The sequence below is a fragment of the Hetaerina americana genome, unplaced genomic scaffold (genome assembly GCF_022747635.1).
Source record: "Hetaerina americana unplaced genomic scaffold, ioHetAmer1.1.p SCAF_17, whole genome shotgun sequence".
In the NCBI taxonomy this organism is placed as follows: domain Eukaryota; kingdom Metazoa; phylum Arthropoda; class Insecta; order Odonata; family Calopterygidae; genus Hetaerina; species Hetaerina americana.
Genome location: NW_027286730.1, coordinates 1058523 through 1072660, shown reverse-complemented (window position 1 = coordinate 1072660; position 14138 = coordinate 1058523). Strand labels below are relative to the sequence as shown.

Genomic DNA, 14138 nt, shown 5'->3' with positions numbered 1-14138 from the left:
CAGCAACTGGTAAAAAGGGAAATCTCCATGAGTTGGGAAAGTTTGAGGATTTCTATGAATCTAGGGAAAGTTGACAAAGAATGATTTTACTATGAAAAAAAATTATTCCTTTCTGCTTAGGAGCACCGAAATTTTTTTTTCATTTTTTCTTGAGAGGCTAATAAACAGTTAAGTATGTCATCCATGAAACCATTTAGTATTTTTTTATTGTTAGATAACTTTGCTAAGAGCAAAAGTTGAAATTCATATGTTTCTAACACCCATGATTGCCCTTCCCATGGACTATGAAGTGTGTGACCCCAATAGCTGTGCTTAAGGGGAGGAATCACTCGTGGTAGGATCACCCATACCAGATAGGTCGAAGGGTAGGAGTCAGATGAAAGCTCATGTTTATGGAAGCCTCGCTGAGAAACTCTAAAAAGTGTTTGCACAGCTGTCACATTACATTGCAAAATGGTTATTGTTTTAGTGAAAAGTTGAATTTTGAGGAGCAAGAGAGGAGTAATTTTTTTCGAAAAAACTTTGAGTGCTATACTTTGAATAATGGTAGCCTTTTGCCAAACCTCTGCCATGTAAACTCCACTTTACACACTCTTTACATAGTGAAATTGGGGTTAGAGAGGAAACAATTTCTTTTGCATTAAGTAAGGTTTAATTAATCAATGGATGTAATAGTTCAGTATTGATTTTGAGCTTTGATGTTGCTTATTCCTAATTGCTTTAAATACCAGATTGAATAGTTTATCAAACTTGTTGATCGATGGAATTCTTTTCATGAATTGGGGACTTCTTCTTCGTTTAAGCTCTGATTTTGGGCTTAAATGACAATAACCGCATTAGTATGTATGGGTGTAGATACCAGATTATATTATTTTATCAATTTCAGTACACTCGGATCTTTGTTTGTCTAAAATTCTTTTTTTTTTTCATTTTTAGTACACAGAAACCCAGCTTTACACGCAGTTATTATATTATGCCGATATGTTTGATTTAAACAAGTTCAACAAGATAACTGGTGCTGATGATGAAAGTAAGTACTTTTTAAACTTATTCCTTTTTCATATTTCTGCTTATAGAAGTAGCTCAACCCCATCAAAAATGGGAATTTACACAATTTAGCAAATTTTACAGCTATTACATTACACTGCTGAAAAAGTATACAAAAAATAACTCAATGAGCATTGCTTCACATTTAGTTGGTTAAACAGCAAGCAAAATTACTTTTTTTCTGATTCTTGATGGAATAAAACAAAAAAAAAAAGATAAAAGAGAATTATCAGTCAATTGCTGCTCCAAACTTGACTGCTTGCCCAGCTGCTGAAGTGAAAGGGTATGTGTCAGCAAGCTGTGGCTTAAACCCATCCATATACCTGCACCTGCTATCTTCCAGTAGTGTAGTTGCTGTGAAAAACTGCAGGCTGTATCGAAGCTATAGCACACTATATGTTATATTTTATTAATGCTTCATTTTTTATTATTAAGGGCTTAATTCTATTAAATAGCTACTTTAGGGAGTGGGTAGTTTACTTTGTATGTTACCTTGTACTTTATGCTGATTGGATAAGTTTCATCTCACTCTCAATATAAGTTAGGAACCTCATAATATAAACAAGATCCATTCCACAACCTTTCTCGTAAAACAAAACACTTGTTTAGTGAATCATTTCTTTCTAATAAAGTAGTGTATAATAGGTTAACACATTCCATGCTGATAATATTAATTTTGTGCAAGGTTTATTCAACATTAGGTTCATCCCGACATTATTTAGGATCATGGTGCACATTTCACTGTGGTTCGTGGTTTACCTTTTCTTCTATGACAGAATTAAACCGCCGGGAATGCAAATTCAATTTGTAGAAAACAAAAAAAATTCAAAATAATTAGTTAATTTATGATTTTTATCAATTCACTTTTACAAGAAATCTCTTGAGAAAAATTTATTTTTGCTGACTCTTCAAATTCATTTGACTATGCATTATAGCATTATCATTACGTATATTTTTAGCGCACATAGCCAGTCCTGTTAGGGTGATGTTTCTGAATATTCGATCCAGCAGAGAACTTAAGTCTTTATCTCTTCCTCTATCGTGGAGTAAACCAACCTGGAATAAGAATAATATTTGTTGATACATACCTAATTTTATTTACTAAAGAACTGTCGGGATATTTTTGTTTTTGCTGACTCTTCAAAAATGCAACCGCATTATCATCATATAAATTCATAGTGCACATAACATAAGGGTGATGGCTCTTCATGTGCAATGCAACAGTTTTGGATGCTTTCAGCATTTCTCTTATTGTCATACATGATTGTTGCTTTGCTGTTACCTCCTCCTTAGACAAACCCTCCTCCACAACTTCTTCCTGTGAAACACAATGCAACTCCTGGCTGGGCTTCTCCACAAACTCATCAACATCTCTGCTATCAATCTCCAGTCCCAGGAACTTGGACTAAGATGAAATCTCATTGATTACATCCCTATATCTACTGTCTCAAATCCTGCAAAGTCGATTTAATCAACGCTATCCCGCCAAAGCTTCTTCCTGGCAAAAGTGAGAGTTCTCTTGGTAATTCTTTCCCACATCTTTTCAATCATTTTAAGGCAGTCAATGATGTTGAAATGATATTTCCAAAACTTTCCCAGATTGACATCGGTCCTTTCAGTCACCTTGTAGCAATGCTCAAAAAGTGCTTTAGGGTAGAGCTTCTTAAACTTAGAAATAGCCTGCTGGTCAATAGGCTGAAGTAATTTGATTGGTGTGTGGAGTAATGGGAGGGAGAAAGTGGATCTTGATGAATTCAAATTCCTCAAGGTCATCTTGTAGGCTGGAAAGATGAGCAGGAGAATTGTTCATAAAAAGCGAGACATGGGCGTGGCAGATTCATCTCGGGCAAATACTTTTTCACACAAGGACCAAACACTTTATTAATCCAGTGAGTAAAAAGATCACATGTCACCCAAGCCTTGTCGTTTGATCTTCCCATCACTTTAAGCCTTCTCTTCTTGACTTTGCACTTCTTAAGGCTCATGAAGTTTCTGAATGTAAAAAAGCTGGTTTAATGTTTAAATTGCCACTTGCATTGGCACAAAGTAACAGCACGATATGGTCTTTCATTGGCTTGTGGCCAGACAGTGCATTCCCCTCTGCTGTTATATAGGTTTGCTTTGGCACCTTTTTCTAAAAGTGTATTATCACAGTTTAAATCCTGTTGCAGCATGTATCCCTCAGAATCTATGAGCTTCTTGAAGTCCCAGATGAAGTTCTCTGCTACCTGTCTGAGCCTGCTGCTTCACCACGACTCACAACACTGAATGCCGGTTCTTCTCTTAAGCTTCTTGAACCACCCACGGCTTCCCTTAAATCCTTTTTCTTCGTCCATTGATGATGTTTCGTTTTCTCAACATGGTCAGCAAAAATCACTTTCACCTTCTTATAAATCATGTTCTCATTAATAGCGTTGCCTTGCAATCATTATCATTCCTTTGGAAAGCAACCTTTCAACATCGTTCAGAATAGGAACTGTTGCTTATATATATATTCTAGTCACACTCCCTTTGAAGCATTTATCCCCTAAATTTTTTCCTCGTTCTTGCGGATAGTACAAATCTTTGATATTCATGGATTGTGTGTGTGATAGATCATCTACGCTGATACTTCGCTACATTCTCACTTTTGAATGATTTCACTTTTCATTTCTAAGGTTATTTTTTTTCTCTTTTGACTTGTCTTTTTCTGACTTTCTTTTGGGGACATTTTTGAAACTATTCATGAAATATTTTTGCTCTGTGCACAAAAGTCGCAAATAAGTTGCCTGAACTCAAGTTCGGACATTTATCTGATCACTAGTAACACTAAGATGCTAGCAGAACTTGTGCTAGTGCTAAACACAAATGCGAACAGCCGGCCCTATCACTCCAGGAATCCCCCTCTCCTCATCACTCATTATGTGAAGTATTGCAGGCTAAATGAGTTATTCTTGGGTACAATATTTTTTGCTCGTTATGCAAATGCCTGGCTATCTGAGGTGCTCATGAAGCAAGGTTCCACTGTATATTGTTAATGACCTTTTCAAAAAGCATATAATTTTGGGTAAGCTAAGTTAGAAACTGGGTTTCAGTTATGTTAGGTAGGGGATAGGATGGCTTTACTGGGTCTTTTGCCACAATGGCCACCCGTCCTGGAGAATGTGTGGCTTTAAAAGCATTGCATTGCATTGGAAGGTGTTATGTCCAAGCTTCGAGATAAGTTTGAAAGGAAGGTTACTCTCCCAGACAGGCATGACATAGGGTAGAATAACAAATACATTGCTGTGCCAATGGGACAGCATGGGATTGCCTGAATGCAACCAGTGGCAGGATGGTTGAGAAGCTAGCTCAGTTAGGGAGGGATACCTATCCATAAACCAGAAGATTGAAGGGTTAGTGGGAAGTTAATGCTGCAGTAAAGGATGGAAGACTCAAGGGCTAACCTCCTCTTCATCTCCAACATATGTCAGGTACTAGTAGGGGATAGTCCTGTGGTATCTGCAACCTTTACCTCCCTCTTATGAGAGCAACCCCAAGAAGGAACCATCAGTGTGGGAAGGGGAGATTCAAGTCATAGTAGTGACATCAGGCATGCGGAGGACCCATTAGGGGAAAGGGCTGACTGTGAGGATATGAGCCATCACATGAAAGCCTGGTTCATTCTGAGTGGTGGCATTCCTAGGCAATGAAGGTGGTTGGAGCAGTGGCTGTGGGACATGGATCTAAGGAGATTTCATATTCATTTTGGAAATTGAACTCTGAAGTGGGTGGGGGGCATTGTTAGGCGATTTAATTTCGTAGGAACCCTCTGAACCAATCAGGTTTTACTCGATATCAGAGGCCACCAGGTGTGTAGCAGTTAGGAAATTCAAGCACGGCAGGGCTTTTTTTTTAGATAAAAGTGTAGGGCTGCATGCAGGTCAAGTATTGTTGGGTTTTTGGTAAAAATCATGAGGAGGGAGGAAAAATAGATAAAAAGCATTTTGATTGGCTGTGAGATGTTGAAAAGACCATGACAGAGGGGAGAATGTTAGGTAAAGGAGGAAGGAGGCAGGGAATGAATGTAGGAAGGAAGTATACGGAAATGAAGAGGGGCTTATTGTAGAGGAGGATTTTGGGTTGTGTCCTACCATAACCGGTAGATTACCTAATAAATAATGATACTATTAATTGCATAACACTTTTTGGGTCAATTCTATTCAAGCAATGCATACCTCCAATTTTTTTTCTCTGAAATCCCTTATCCCTTTCGGTGGCTTGTGTAAACTGATAACAGAGGTTGGTTACTGCTAATAATAATTTGACTGACAGAAAGGAAGCACTGGCCTCTTAAACCAAAGTTTTGGGATAGTTAGAACCGCCTGGAATTTACTTGACATGATACTGTCCAAGTAATTGATTATTCCTTAAATTTCTGGTATTGTGCAGCTGAGAAAACTAGTAATTGTGGTAAACATAGTATCTAGTCGAAAATTGGATAAAATTTGCTTGATCAGGAAAAATTAGCAATGAAGTGACCAAGTCACACTACCTTATGTCATATCATTAATGTTAATTGCAAGATGTTATTTTTTATGCCAATTTTTTAGTGAATGTTTAACTGCTTAGCATATGTGAAGAGAAATGGTTTTGTATTTGAATAATGCTTGTTTTCACATTTCAGAGCCTCCTGAAAATGTTCCCAGAGAAATTGAATTAGCTTATTCAAAGTTAGAAAATCATGTAACCCGAATACTAGCATCCAGTTCCTATGCAGTTATAAATTTGGGCAGCTTGTTCATGCCACTGAGAACACTAAAATTGTGAACTGCAGTTATCATTAAAATTAGGCTCATGGACCAAATTTATCCAAAATTGTAATCTTAACTCTTTTCCATAAAACAGTTGGTATAAAGATGAATTAGCTTATTCAGATGTTGAATCATATGACTTTTGTACTATGATTTTTGAATGGTTTCAGAGGTATAGCTCATGCTTGATACAATTTTATGATCACAAATATGTCTACACCTACAATTTTTATTTGTACAGATTTATGGCTTAGATAAAGAATTTTTACTATGATTTTTTAAATTATTGTTGGTGGCACATGAAGAAGTAGTTTGTTTTGTATAAATATAAATTGCTGTAATTGCTGTTAACTACAGTTATTATCCCTATGGTTGGTTTGATAGATGAGGGTAGAGCTCACCTTATTTATACTAAGCCCAACAACAAGTGAAATTCAGAGAAGGGGGCGGCAGTTCCATACACAGCAGTCTACCCACTGTATTGCCACTTGATGACCTGTTTAAATTCTGTCTTGGGAGAAGAAACTTTCGGAAAGCAACTGGAAGAGAGACATAGAAGTAAGCTTCCAATGACTTTTTTGTACAGTTGAGGTTATTCATTAGGCATGTAAGCCTTTGGTTATTTTCCTTATCATTATTTTGTCCGAGTATAGTTAACTATAAATCGGAGCTATTGTACTATACATAGCTAAATACAGGTGAGCTTACTCTCCTTTATCAAACCAAACCTTGTTGATTACTGTGGTATTTACACAGGTAATTCTATTGGAAAATCTAAAATTTAACTGCAATTTAGTTCTACTAATATAACTTTTTTACTATATAATAAATATAATAACTATTAAGCAGCAGTTCTGACACCACCTGCTTTTGTAATGTTAAACGTTTTATTATAAATAACAAAATCTTTTCTTTATATTATTTAATTAACACAGCATCCATGGAGCAAGTTATCCTTTTCAAGAATCATTTATTTTTTCTGTGAAAAAGTATTTCCAAATTATATAACATTACTTACAAAATACCCAATACTTTAAGCAGCCATCTTCCATAGCAAAGAAGTTAGTTAGAGATCCTTTATGCCAATGTCCATGATGGATAATATGTAAACTGCACATATAAAGGTAATTTAGATCAAATTTAAAAGGTGATGAGAAGCTTTTGATCAAAAGGATACATCAAATATGGAAATACAAGATAACTATTCCCGTTACATTCTATACAACCAGTTGAGAGTATCACCAATATCATATTTCACACGAAGAACATCGGGGAATTTTTAGCAAATGTTTGCTCAAGGGTTCGTTTTGCTTGCTCTCTGCCCAAATCATTCATATTTATTCTGAAATACAATAAAATTTGCACTTAGAAAAAATTTTGCCCTGATTATTTTATGGAATTAAATACATTTGAATTCATATAAATGAATTTTTTTATCACTAATCAACTTTTAACAACTTGTAATGATCTTAAATTTACTAACTAATGCAGAAATATGTGAGTGTAGGAGCAAAATGGTAATTGCATGTGTATTTGATTACACACTTCTCCAAAAATAAGATTAAGATAAATTACCAGACAATTTTAATTATCTGCCAGTAACTTCCTTTTCACACCATTGACACACAAGAATAGTAGTGGAAGTTAAATATTCCACAAAAAGTAAGCTTTTTGAGTCAACCTGACATAATGACATCAATAAATATGCACTTACCCATCACCCACGTAAACTCTGGCTCGGAAGGCACCTAAATGAGCATAATATGTTGGAGCTGGATAGGAAACAGAGCGTGTACACCTGGAGAACATGTGACACAAATGGTATGTCAAAGCCTCCAACTCATCAGTGCTGAAATCACTGTCATCCCACAAAAGATGATATTTTGTTGGCCGGCTAGTACCCTTGAAAAGTGGAAATTTTAATAATTATTATAGGAAATAATTGAAAAATTAGAGAATTATATTTTAAAACAATGGAAGTTTTGCACAATTTAGTTAATAGGACACTTGATTTTAAGGAAAATGGAGACTTCTATGCAAACTATGGTAATGAGACTTCTATGCAAATGGTAATGGTGAGTCAGGATGAAGAGTGTAAGGTAGTTCTGGATGTACAGCTTGTCTTTTCTTAGGAGAGGCAAAGAAGGGCTTGATACTGTTCCATTTGGCTCCAAGTGTCTTTCCAAAATTTACCTTAAATGGTAGATGACCGATAATATTTATTATTGGTATTCTCTACCATTTAATGTAGGTTTTAGATGGGAACGGCCAACACAATATTACAACAATACACTTTCTTGCCTACTGGCACAATACCGTGGTTACTTAAATACACATTCTATCTCACACTCAAAGAGTACTTATTTGTTCAAAAGTACACTCGTCCCTCCCCACAATCCCACCTTGTCCTTCCTCCCACTCTCACCCTAACAATCTCACCTCTGACTATCCACATTCCCACCCCATTACTCTCACCCCTAAACTAAAACATCCCTCCCCCCCACTCTGTATCCCTCCCATTATCTCCACCCTACTCTCAAAACTTTCCCGCCTGCTCTCATGCCTTCCCTCTCACCCTCTCCATTCCCTCCCAACCTTTCCCCACTGTTCTTATACACTCATATCCACCCTCTTTCACACTCACCCTACCACCAACCACCCACTCCTCCCTTACCCTCTCATTCCCTCCATCAACTTACACCCTCCCTCCATCTCTCCCACCTACTTACATCCAATCAACTTTCACACTTTCTCCCTTCCACCGACCTACCACACTCATCCACTCCATCCCTCCCTATACTCCTATTCCCCCACCAATCCCCTTCCTACCACTCACCACCGACCCACTCCATCCACCCACCCCCTTCACGTCCCTTTCCATCCAACCACTCACTCCCTCACACCCATACTCTTCCACTCTTCCAATCTCCCCCTCACTCTCTCAACATTACTTACCCGTAGGCTGGCATGAGAGACCAAGTAAAAGTCAAGTTCTGTTGGGTGTGTGATTTGGGTATCAACTATAGTCCCAGCAGGAACGTTGCCATTCTTAGGATCAACAAAATTTTGTGGCAAGTCATTTGTAGGGAAGAATCTGGTATGGTGACGTTTCTGCACTACTAAAAATGTAATTTTTGGCTGGTAGTCACTTTGCAATCCTTTACAAGCTCTTCTGATTGCCATCAACTCGCTATTTAAAACCTGAAAAAGAGATAACCTCATGAAATGCATGTTTCTGGAATAAGACTGATTCAATGTGACTATGATATACAAGTATATAGGTAAATGAATACCATGTTGAAACAAAAATGTTTCATAAAAAGAAATATCATATTGTTGATGAGAAACTGCAATAAAAGAAAATGAATTGAATTGTTCTAACACTTGAATCAAGCAATTTTAATGTATACCACTTCTTAATAATTAAAAAAACAAAGCAGGAGAGTGCTAGAACAAGTTTAAAATGAATTACAAATGCAAGTGGCCAGATTCACTCATTTTTTCCTTATTCTGGAACCTACACCTCCCTAGAACTGGTCTTCCAAATACATAAAAACATTTTCTAAAACTGTAAGGTAGATTGAACCAGTTGCTTTATGATGCTCAAGGATACAACATAATTACAGATGGTTACCACATAAGCAGCATATTGGTTGAGGAATTGTTCAAATATAAATGCTACCTGACAGGGATGATGATGCCAGGAATATTTGCTAGAAAGGCAACCCTGCCCCACTAATATCCAAAGCCAAAAAAGGGAGCCATGGTTGGCTAAAGCAATCCAGGTTTACATGAGGGAAAACAAATTTTTGTTAGAGTTAATGTAAGTTTACAGATTGACAATCGGTAAGGCAAATTTTTTTTTCTTTCATTTGAAGAAATTGAATTTTATTCTGAACCAGTTTTCATCCTTCGGACTGGGGGCATTTAAAAATTACATTCCAGGTGAGCTACTGGTATTGAGACTGAAAATATTGGAGTGCAAAAGGACAAAAGAATTGACTATTTCCACTGCAGCCTATTTTAGTGTCAAGAAGGTATTTTGAAATTGGAACAATTAGATCCTTTGAGTGACAAGGTACATAAATGTTTCTGTGAATTGGAAGCAATTATCTTGAAAATCTGAGCATCAAACTATGACAAAACGGTAAGTCAACTGATATGCAATAATAACTAGCCATGTTTACTCATTTAGATCACACATTTTACATCCCTCACCAATGACTAGTTAGTCCCCTTCAGTTGAAGCAATTTTTTCCAACAAAAGACATTTTGAAAGCATAAATATCCATTTCTCAAAAATCATCAGATTAATTTCACTATTTTTACACTTCCAAAACAACTTAGATGTCACATAATTGTGCCTTGAATGTATTGAGGTAAGACCTGATGATGAAATGAAATATTCAGGAATTCACTATATTAATTAATTTAAATGATAATAAATAACCATAGTAATCAGGTTTGATTGATAGGTAAAAATAGAGCTGACTTAACAGTACAGTGGCTAAATTGAGTAGCTTCAGGCATGATGTGGTAGAAGTTGAACATAATGAATAACTGATTGAAGCCCTTTTCCACTTGATATCAAGTGGAAAAGTGCTTCAATCAGTACAGTGGCTTTCGTACAATGAGAATGATTCATTACATGATTTTTCCCAAAAAGCTAAACACTTTTAGTGACAATCACTTTTAGCATATAAAGCATGCAAAAAAAATATTCACAAGGTTGATTCAAAGAACATAATATACACATGGCTTAGGATTATGTTCATCTTTTCTTTCAACCAAGACAACCAGGAATGCTAACTTGATTTTTAAAAGCAAACAAATTTGACATAAATAGTTAATTATACATCTTACATACCAAATTCCTTTGAACAACAAACCTGTCTAGAGCCATTTGTTTTTGCCGAAACTTAAAATTTTTGTAAAAGTTTGACTCCATTACCATTTAATAAATTTCTGGTGTGCATCTCCACTGCCTCATTAGGGTGAAGCCTCGAATGCATGGTACACAGGAAACAGTTGCATCCTGCTCTTTTCGACTTGACAATTCTAGAAATCTTGTGGGGTTTCTGAATGGTAAACACGCAAGGCTTTAAGTTTCAATTTCCTGCTTGTATTTTTGCAAAATAAGGGTGAGACAGACAGGCAATGCTATCTCTTCCACTGCTATGTGTACAGATAAAGGTTCGCTTCAGTATCATCTTCAAGAAGAGACCTATCTCGTCAAAATTAAAAACCTGTCGAGATAGGTAATCCTCTGTACCAGAAAAATCAAAATATTTCACAGGGCAAACACTTTCAATAATAGCGACTCTTTGATTGTACTGCACACTTGAATGTAACATCTCTGCCACTTCGAGGTTATGCCTGTTTACTAGATGCCTATTACTTTCAGGAATGCCAATGGCAATGTCCAGTGGAACTACAATATGGCAGGAAATTTAAATTGAAATTTGCCTAGAAATAAACGCTGCACCCTCTCCTTTAGTCATTCATGATCCTGACATCATCTTAATGAGGTCGGCAAATATTACTTTCCCCTTCTCACAAGTTATATTCTTGTTAATAGTGTTGCATTTCAATTGCTTTTAATTTATCCATCTCAGAAGCAATCTCTCAACATCATTGAGAATACGTTCCTGTTGCATAGATATGCTAGTCACTCTCTTTGAAGCACTTATGTCCTTAAATTTAGTCCTTGTTTTTTGAGAAAATGTAAATCATTGATGTCATCCAATTTTTGATATGCACACCAGGCCAGCCAAGTCAAGGTGTGAACCTTGTTCCTGATGTTCAACGATTATACTTTTCATTTCTAAAGTTATTTTTATTCTCTTGTGGATTTCTTCTAACAGATTTTTCTTCAGGGTCATTTCCAAACTGATACAAAATATTATTAATCTTTTCATTAAAAAATCACTAATAATAAGTCTAAACAGATGTTTGGAAAAATGTGTGATCACTAGTGACACTATGATGCATGTGGAAGGAGTGCTAAACAAAACTGAAGTGGCAGGCATGCAATGATTCTGGGAATTCCCTTTCCCTCGTCACTTGGGGAAGTTGTGTGTTAAGTGAGTCATTTTCAAAACCAATCTCTCCTAATCCAATGTCTTCGTTGCCAATTACTTGCCATGCAAGGTGCTCGTTAAGTAAGGCTCCACTGTGCTACTACATATGAATGTAGTAAGCGAGAACTTCTATGAATATATATCCTAAATAAATAGTTCTTCATAATTTTTATACTTTAAATGAAATGAAATACATATCTTTATTTTTACATCTAAAGACTGATAGATAAGTTCTCACTTAAAAGATACATATGTTAAAGTAAATTTGAAAGGATGAATGGCTGCTTTGCCCCCTATATGTCCACTGTGCACAATGGAGCTGCCTATCTATCATCACAGAAGCAAGAGAATTGATACAGATTGTTTATATGTAAGTTGCCAACACCTGGGTTCCATTAACCAATAGCTAAATTTGTAGTTTTTAACATAAATGGTAATATGATAAATAAGACACATGACTTACACCAGCAATTCAATACTAATGCATATTGCCCGTCAAAAATCAACAGTGAAGATTCTCAAGCTCTGATACTCTTGATACTTATCACTTATGTGCGTACAAAAATACGTTTTAATATTTCCTCAGGAAACCTGAGCCTCACTTCTTGCTTCAGTGCACAATCCATCAAGAGATTGCTTTTTTTTAAGACAAGTCATAATTAGCAACAAACAGCATACTTCCTTGTAAACTAAAGTCAGGGTATTGCAAATAAACCATATCTCTGCTTAAAGAATGAAAAATGGACAACAACAAAAAGTACTCACAGCTGAAAACTGCCCATCACTGACACCATCCCTGAACACCACTATTTTTTCTGGCTTCAGGTTATTTGCCCTATAAAATACAAGCAGTAATTCCCTCATAATTTTTTCTAGATCTTCAATGACCTCCATACGTGCCGGTTGAAGGCGGTACTGGATTGCATATTTAAATGCATTTGCATCAATACTTGCTGCCACCTGAAAATTACATAAAACAAACAAATAAAAGCACAAGTGAATTTAATTATTCATAGACCATATATCCCAAAAGTTCTAACCCCATAATATGCTCTAAAATCAGCCAGTCTCTTATGACCCGGGGGTACATGGGTATAACTGACCTATCAGTGCAAGCCAATTATCTGGAAAAATAGTCTATTAAGTATTTTTCTCTACATCTGGCATAGAAAATAGTTGCCTTGATTAAAAATTTCAATAACATCACTGTTTTGAGTTATAAGTGAGCAAGAGAGTTAATGTTTTGTTGTAAGTTCTTCCTAAAACAATTCCCAAATAAATCATACATGTAATACATTTAGGAATAGTTAGGTAGTTTCATCCCACATGTGGTGGTGCCATGAAACAATATGGATCAAGCTAACAGGGATGCCACCCCCCTCTGCTAATATATACATATCTTTACCGATAAAATCTAGAGTCTATAGGCATTCAACCTTTAATAGTATGAGTGTCAAAGCAAAGAAAATGGTTGCTCTAAATTTAAGTTTCAATAATATTGAAATAATAACAAGCTAAGCACCGCATAAAAAGGGACTACACAGGGAGCAGAAGGTGGGTTTAGTAAATGCAGATAAGTAAATAAAACTTATGTTCATATGCTCCTTAAGGGTCAAAACTTATGACGGCATACTAATGGGAAGAATGAAATGGCTGTTAATTACTAGAGTTAATGATTGAAAAAGTCCAGGTGGAAAGTCAAAAGTGAGACTATCATCTTATCTTTCAACATGTAGATTGGCAATGTGCCACAGGAAAGAGAAAGCTGCCGTGAAAACAACTGGAAATAATTTAGCACCAAAGAGATGATGAATTTCAGGGATTCTATGATGAACAAACATTGATATACATGTAGCTGATAACATTTAAATGAAACTTTCCAATTTTCTTCGTATTATTATTATAGGTGATTACCGGTTAAGATAGGTTTTGGATGGACACATCAACCAACAAAATATCTTGTCTCTCCAAATAACACACAACCCAACATCATACTTTACAACAAGCCCCTCTTCATCACCATTTACTTCCTTCCTCCTTTCATTCTGTCCAACATCCCTATCCTATTTCTGCCCCTTCCTTGCCTTCCTAACATGCTCCCCTCTTATCAGTCTTCAATGTCCAATTGCTAATCATTATGCTTTCCATCCATTTTTTTGTCTCCTTAGGATTTATACCAGCAATCCCCTCTCCTCCAACACCATATCCAGCAGCTCCTCTTTTGTTTCATATTCCATCC

At 36.2% G+C, this 14138-nt stretch overlaps 2 protein-coding genes across 4 annotated transcripts in view; one reads left to right on the top strand and one right to left on the bottom strand.

Annotated features, from left to right (window-relative positions):
* PolA1 (DNA polymerase alpha catalytic subunit) overlaps nt 1-6644 on the top strand; it is an 81600-nt gene extending 74956 nt beyond the window's left edge. The window contains exons 23-24 of the mRNA XM_071584284.1: nt 937-1030; nt 5693-6644. Coding sequence (XP_071440385.1) covers nt 937-1030; nt 5693-5835 — 237 coding nt within the window. The 3' untranslated portion in view covers nt 5836-6644. The remainder of the gene's footprint in view (nt 1-936; nt 1031-5692) is intronic.
* Nucleotides 6645-6738: 94 nt separating this feature from the next.
* Nucleotides 6739-14138, bottom strand: part of LOC139687112 (protein argonaute-2-like) — a 58569-nt gene continuing 51169 nt past the window's right edge. For 2 of the 3 annotated variants that reach the window (XM_071584228.1, XM_071584230.1), the window contains exons 16-19: nt 12665-12859; nt 8775-9020; nt 7534-7721; nt 6740-7161 (exon numbers count right to left, since the gene is read on the bottom strand). In XM_071584228.1, coding sequence (XP_071440329.1) covers nt 7074-7161; nt 7534-7721; nt 8775-9020; nt 12665-12859 — 717 coding nt within the window. In that variant the 3' untranslated portion in view covers nt 6740-7073. Of the gene's footprint in view, nt 7162-7533; nt 7722-8774; nt 9021-12664; nt 12860-14138 lie in introns of all 3 variants that reach the window. The other variant, XM_071584229.1, reaches the window with a different exon arrangement.